We start from the raw sequence: 7,806 nt of genomic DNA, 5'->3' as shown, positions 1-7,806 counted from the left end.
GCTGCGGCTGCTCGAGTCGGTGCCAGGGCTTGAATAGACTGGCGGGTGCTGCCAGGAGGGCTGTGTGAGCGGCAAGTGGGACCCAGCTTTGTGAGGATCCCTTTTCAGAGGGCTGCAGTGCTGTGAAACTCAACACAGCCCTGCGAGAAAGTGGAAGCTTTTCAAACGTACACGCTGTACTGCACCGCTCAGAGAGGCCAGGGATCACATTCAGTTACTCATTTTCCGACAACTAAATCTCTTTGTATTAATTACATGGAATCCACCAGTTTTGGCCAAAAAAGATGTATTTTTTTAATACTGATCCTTTGCCTGTGTGGCAATCTGTATCGATTTCAGCATCTATTCTCCGTGTACAGAACTTAAAAATGGCAGGCATGGTAAAGAAAAAGAAACCAGCACAAGTAAGTCAGCTTAAGTCTGGGATTAACTGTCTGAGGGCTTAAAGACTTCAGATCAACTACTCAGAGGCATAAGGGCTACCAGCGCGAGTGAAAGAGGCAAGCTGCGGCCATTTCATTGTCAGGAACATGACATTTATTACCCTGACACCTGTATCATAAAATTAAGTTTACTTTAGAACTTATTCCATTTGAAATCCACACTAAACAGTCAACAGTGCCTTGAGAGGTCATGTTAAGGACAACGGTTATTGCCAGGGAGCTTTTTTCCCCTCAACAGTTAGGAAAATAAGCCACCGTTTTATGTATTTTTCATAAGCAAGACTGTGATAAACTATTTGTATCTACAGCTTCTCTCACAGAAAAGACAAAAATAAAATCAAGCCTCTCCTCTTCCAAATGAATTTGGCAATTAGCATTCATTTTAGAAGTATTTTTGGTGGTGAAGCATATGATACTACTACAGCTGTGACATCAGTATAATAATATGGATATATTTATTCACAATAACATACCGGGTCTATGGGGCAGAGCTGGAAAATAGTATTTGCTTGGTCACTCGTTGCTGATGGAACTTGTGACAACCCCATGACTATGTTGGTGTTTGCATTGACCAAAAAATACTACTTGGATTAATATTTTGATCTCCACACTGTCAGCACCTGTCCGTAGTTTGTTTCCTTTACAATACTCTCTACACCTTGTCTAAGGGCCCAATGCAATCCTCTTTTTTCAGAATTGCATCATTCTAAAATGAAATTTTAAATGAGCCTTCATGTCTGCTTCAGAGAAAACACAAATAAAAAGTTGGATTTGCATTACGTCTTCCTTAGAAGCTTCTGTTAGCAGTAAAATTAGTTGCCTTGAGTAGCCATGCTAGTTAGAAGAAAAATAATGAAATTACAAACTGCTTCCAAAACAAGAAAATTGTTAATTATTAAGGGCAGTAAAAAAATTGTTTAGAAGTGAGTACTTGACAAACACGAGTTATTTAAACATTTGGGTTTTTTCAGTTTTGTCAGCAGTCTGTGCCTGTAATTAAGACATTACTGCTCTCAAGGAAATGCTTTAGTATTATTTGTTGAGCACGGTACATAACAGTGGGTCTGTAATCTATAATATCAATCATTGTTTATGTGGTTATTGAAAGCAACTCTAATTCCGAATATAATTTTATGCAGAAAAATAAAGTAACTACATCAATACAATGTTGTCCTCAGTTTAAAAACAAAAAACCACAGTAAGATAATGTGTAAATGTAAATGTAATTCTCCACTTTTTATTTACAGCTGGTAAATTTAAATTTGAGTTAAACACATGTTAATTAAAACACATTTCACCAGCTACTTATAAAATTAAGCATTATTTTGTTTGATGTTGGTAGAAACAGGAAATTTGGAGTGATGTCTATTGCTACAGCTGTTTGCAGTCCTTACATAACACCAGATGTGAGATTGATGTATCTGTATTTTGTCCTCTCCTGTGAATTGCAAGTGATCAAACAGGCAAAAACATAATGACAGGATGATTGGACAAGTTTAGCACAAAGGGAATTGTTCAAGACATTCATAAATCACCACACAACCACACACGCAGTGAAGGAAAATTTATTGTAATGTCACAGATATGCAAAACCATTTATATCTACAATGAATTTCAAATACAAGCATATTAATTGTAGAAAAAGTCTTTGACATATCTTAACTGATAGTCTTTTGAAAGGTGTAATACTAAAATACACACAAAACTAGGTGTGAGTGTTTTATAAACCCTAGATGTGACAAACCAATAATGTAAAAACAAACATAATTTTCCACAGATTTACTGTTGTTATTAAATTATCCTCACATAAATGAGCTCTGCTATGAAATACAGATGCTAGAAGGAGTAATCATGTATTTAAATGTAGCTGTATTGCAAAACAAGTGTGTTGGTAAAAGCTGCTAAAGCATCAGCCATACTTTGCTTTTTCTGTTGCTAGAGCCAATCTGCGAATGTTTGCTATGCAACCAGCTGCTGCCTCCTGCAGAGTTTCATCTGTCGAGCCTACCATAGCCAGTAGGAGCTAGCAAAAATACAAAAGAGAAACAGCGTAAGAAAAACATATAAGTATGCTATTATTTAAATATTATTCAAATCATACCTAGAACAATTGCATTAATTCACTCACGCACTAAATTTCATATTAACAACACTGTATTATATATCTATGTATGTATACCTATATATGCACACTTTTGTATATTAACATACACATAGAGCATAACGCTTTATATTTTATCACATTTGTACCTGTAATTTGATATTTTTGTGTCTGATTTTTTGTTTATTGTATCACGCCTGTCTATTTGTTGTGACTTGGATTTTTTCTTGTAAGTAGAAATTGCATATGCTTTAATTGAATTCATGGTCTTCCCCCCAGGTACACTAGTGTATTTGTCCATGCTCAAGATTTTTAATAAACAAAGTCATACTTTTTTTTTTTTTGGCCTTCATCGTGAAACTGGATCCGTGTGAATGGACCCTCATGTCCCATTGACTGCAGCAGGTTTCTTTATTGTCACAGCAAACTACTCACGTTAAACTGCTTGAGGGATACAGATCTGGACATATCATTCTTAGACATTTGCATGTAAAAGTAAAAACCAAAAGCTCAGAAAAGGCGCCAAACTTTTGGAGCTGATTCAGTTTTTCAGTCATGTGGAGTAGATCCTTTACTCTGGAAGTCATTCAATTTTTTCAATGGAAATTCCCTTGGAGTAAGGTATTGTTCAACACAAGTATGACATAAGACAGGCCTTCATGATAAAACAGTTTTACATATCACAAAACCATTAATAATGGTTTTGGATCTCACTTCCTCAGTGTGTTGCAAGTCAGTGATGCAACTGCAAATGCAGTATATGCTGGAAAACAGAGGACTCTTGCTTAGCTTAAATCACCTCCACGCAATGCTCAGATTTCTGAAAATCTGCCAAGCTTAATGTGCGTTCAGGTATTTTGAAGCTCAGACAGCTCTAATTAAAACCTGTATTTTCAGTCTGCAATACTTAGGATTCTGTGTTCACCCAAACAATGTTGAGTCAAACCACAGAGAAATCTGTTATCACTCAACTCTGGTGCATATTTTTCATACAGCTAAAATATTACACAAAATTATGAACTGCTAAATATAAAAGCATAAATTGAATGCAGACATCAAATTCGTATGCTACCTTTTTCTAACCTTCCAGCAATCGTGAGGCATGGGCCACAGCTGCACACATATGGCATTTGCTTATAGAGATCAAAGCATTTTATACTTGAGGAAGTATTTGTGTTAGCCAAATGTACAAAACAAGCATCTTGCCAGTCACCTTTCACCCTCTGACCCCTACATGTAACTTGTAAGGGTGCCTGTGATGGGCCTGAATTATGTCAAAAAAAATATTATGTAAATTAAGCACCAGTGATAATTTTTTACTACCAATTCTTCCTATAATTTCCATTAACGTAATCAGATGTCTCTGTACAAATAGCTAGTTCAGAATTCTTAAAGTGTGAACGCTCCTAAAGGGATATGCCAGAGTTAAAATGACATGAGAAGAAGTGATATGAGAAAGCTTTATATTCTTATACTTTATTTGCATGCAAATGGGCCAGGGCAGCAACAAAAGAAGTCAGTGGAAGTTTCACCACTGACTTCAACCGGCAGGAAGACCAAGCAGCATATCTCTGGGTAGCGATAAAGCTGCTCTACAAAGCACAAAGGCCAGAATGCAAGTCTTATCAGATGCTTAACTTCGTTTTTTTCTTAAGAAATATTGCTGGATGAAGATCTATCTTCCTTGCTATTTTCCACCATCTGATGTCTCATCAGCTTAAACTGTAAAGTGTTTCTTTGGGTGTCTCACAACTTTCTTGTATAACTTACAGAGGAAAACTGGTATAGATTCTTCATATCCCCGACTCAAAACCAAAAATATGTATGCACATACCGTTCATATGGTGGTTTTGGTAAAGCCGTAAGTTTCAAATTTGGGGGCAAAAAAACTATATGCTTTATGTGATTATTCACTGTATCTCCATAGACTTAGTGGAAGGCTTTTTCAGCGTAGTGAGTGTGGAACTCAAACTTTCATAATAATTTCAGCATAAGACTTGTTATCTGTTTGTAAGAGCAGAAGTTCATCATAGAAATAATGTTTTGGAGGTACATTATCTAGCAGAAATATAGCAAAAAGCAAAAATAGACTTTTGCCTTTATTATGACTACATGTTAGGTAGGACTCAATTCAAGGTTATTTATTTCTTTTAGCCAACACTTCTTTTTAGGCTCAGAAAGCTTAGGAAAACAGATATTTTTCTGTCACTTTCCATGCAGAGCTCAATATTAAGCAATGACAGTAGTAGTGGGGGGGACTGTGCTCTTTATTGCAGGTGCATTTTGGAAAATCAGGGTTAGATATCAAAGAACAGCCTACTACACGACACTGGTTAAAAGTACCCAAATAGATGTCTAAAGAATTAGTGGTATGAATGCAACCAATGCAAACAGCAATTTTTATAAAGGTAACAAATACTGATTTTCTTCCTTCTGAGTTTGGGAGATCAAGGATCCGTTCCTCCCTAATTCGTTGTTCTTCTAAATCATTTGCCAGTGGTTAACATCCGTAAGAACTGCCATGTCATACAAAATCCTGTACTACATTGTGTCTCAGCATTTTCACGATATGACTTCAAAGAAATATTCTTGGAAACACAGTCTAATACAGTAGCTGCCTCTGAGGACTGAGGATATACAGCAACATTTGTCAGTCAACCTACTCCTTTTGTGCTAACAAAAAGGCAGATGAAGAGAAGATACCGAAAATGCAAAATATTTCAATATAAGAAGGTAATTCCATATGTAGGAATCTAACTTTGAAGATTTTTATATAAATCCTGCCTTAAATGAAATAAAATTTTATTCTTTTTGTATGTACCAAGAAAGTTACAATTCTTTCACCTCCTGACTGCCACTCCTTGACCCTTTCATGGGTTCAGTTCAATTTACTGGCAATTTGGGTCGTCCAATTCAGATATGGAAATGTATTCATAGATAGTATACACAGACCATACCCACATATTAGACATATTTGACAAGTCCAAGAAATCTTTTTTTATTCCAATGCATCAGTGCAATATAACATGTCCTTTTTCTTGATGCAATGCCCTTGAACTTCACGTATCCCTTCCCTTTACTGTTCAGGTATTGTTTTCTGACACATGTAAATGTTAACAGATGTGAGAAGCAGTAAAAAAGCATGCGGTATAAATGCTTCTTTCTGGCACATAAGAGGCACTTTCCATAGACAGAGAAAGCATTTGCAGCACTATGTAGCCTTCATTTTCTGTTGGCAGGTATCTATATTCTAAGGCAAGAGTCCAAAATTTTTTGCACAGTTAGCACGTCATACCAGCAAATAAGCACAAATACAAGCTGTTTGGAGAACGTACAGAGCATATGTAGCATTTCTGGGTTCCAAAAGCAAGAGCCAAATCATTTAAGTATTCAGAACAATTAAGAAGATTTTGCTTTTACTATCCGTGCTTTAAAATAGCACAGAATTGTGATGCTATATTAGGATTGCACAATCATAGAATAGTTTGGAATGGAAGGGATCTCAGGAGGTCTCTAGTCCAGTGTCATGCTCAAAGTAGAGTCAGCTACAAGGTTAGACCAGGTTGCTCAGGGTTTTATTCAGCCTGGTCTTGAAAACCTCCAGTGATGGAGATGGCATAACCTCTTTGGGCAACCTATTGCAGTTTGACTGTCCTCACAGAGAAAAATTACATTCAGTCACTCGTTTCAGTTTATGCCTCTTGTCTTTCATCCTCTTGCCATGCATCACTGTGAAAAGGCTAGGTCCATCTTTCTGATGACTGACCTCCTTGTAGGTACTGGAAGGCTGCTATTAAGTCTGCTTGAAGGTCTCTCTTCTCCAGGCTGAAAAAGCCCAGTTTCCTTAGTTTCTCCTTACAGGGCAAATGCTCCAGCTGTTGACCATCCTGGTGGTCCTCTGCTGAATTTGTTATAGTTTATCCATGTCTTTCCCATACTGGAGGGCCAAAGCTGGGTGCAGTATTCTAGGTGTGGTCTAATGAGTACTAAGGGTAACAATCCCTTCCCTCAATCTCCTGGCTGTGCTCCTGCTCATACAGCCCAGTATGGGGTCATCTTTGCTGTCAGGACACATTGCTGGCTAATGTTCTGCTTGCTCTCTACCAAAATCTCTATGCCCTTTTCAGTAAAACTGCTCCTCAGCCATCCAGTCCCTAGCCTGTATCACTGCAAGTGCAAGTGCAAATCCTTCTCAGGTGCAGGACTTTGCATTTGTCCTTGCTGAATTTCATAACGTTCCTGTTGGCCGGCTCCAGCCCTGCCTAGGTATCTCTGAATGGCAGCCCTTCCCTTGACTGCATCAAAACTGTCCCCCAAGCCCCAACTGGTGATTTGGTGTCACTGCAAACTTTATGAGTAAGCAGTCCATTGCCTTCCCCAGGTCACTGACAAACATGGCAAATGGGACAGGTCCCAACAGAGAGAGCACTTCGGCACTCCCCTTGTCACCAGCCTTCAGGTAGAGTACAACCCATTAACTACTACCCTCTGAGCTTTTTTTAAATCCATTTGGTTGTTCACACATCTAGAATATAATACATCCTAACTTGGACAGAAGTATGCTGTGGAAACAGCGTTGAAAACCTAGCTAAAGCCAAGGTAAATGACATCCACTGCTCTCCTCTCATCTACAAACTTAGACACATAAAGGGCAATCAGGTTTACCTTTGGTAAATCTAAGTTGACTGGTCCAAATTATCTTCTCCTTCTTGTGCCCAGAAATGTGTTCCAAGAGGACTCCCTCCATAATTTCCCCAGAGACCAATGTGAGGCTGACCAGTCTGTAGTGCCCCAGACTGGGAGGAGGAATCGTTGCTCTGAAGACATGCTTTGCAGACTGTCACTGTTGGGTCTTATGCTTTCTGGCATACCAAAGGTATAACAAAAATGGGTAGTCTTTCATTCCTCAGGGCAATAGTCAGATGTAAGGGGCTAGGCCGTAATATTTGCTTGGACATTCATGCATCATGAATGATGCCACCTTCCACTGTCTGATAGCACAGCTTCCTTAAATTACTATCTCTACAGTCACAAAATAACCAATTGAAAAATTATTATTTCCAACAAGATAACATAAGCATCAACATAAGAACTTGTAAAAGTGTCATTCCAAAATGAGTATGGATCCCTGGATGAGTAAGACAGTAATAAAAATGGGCTAGTAATTCTCTCTTCTATGAAGATGTCTTTCTAGAATCTTTCACTTCTACAAAAGAAGTAGCTTAAGGGGATTTTAAAGCAGAACAAGTTTAGACAAGTTTT

The 7,806-nt window shown here is 38.0% G+C and overlaps 1 protein-coding gene across 1 annotated transcript in view; it reads right to left on the bottom strand.

Annotated features, from left to right (window-relative positions):
* Positions 1-2,352: 2,352 nt before the first annotated feature.
* The window catches only part of LOC104074820 (armadillo repeat-containing protein 4-like), a 90,411-nt gene continuing 84,957 nt past the window's right edge, over positions 2,353-7,806 (bottom strand). The window contains exon 18 of the mRNA XM_009575094.1: positions 2,353-2,466. Within this exon, the coding sequence (XP_009573389.1) occupies positions 2,353-2,466 (114 nt within the window). The remainder of the gene's footprint in view (positions 2,467-7,806) is intronic.

Source organism: Fulmarus glacialis, unplaced genomic scaffold (assembly GCF_000690835.1).
Source record: "Fulmarus glacialis isolate BGI_N327 unplaced genomic scaffold, ASM69083v1 scaffold5263, whole genome shotgun sequence".
Classification (NCBI taxonomy): domain Eukaryota; kingdom Metazoa; phylum Chordata; class Aves; order Procellariiformes; family Procellariidae; genus Fulmarus; species Fulmarus glacialis.
Note: the sequence above shows the minus strand (reverse complement) of the source record. Positions and strands in the feature narration are given on the sequence as shown.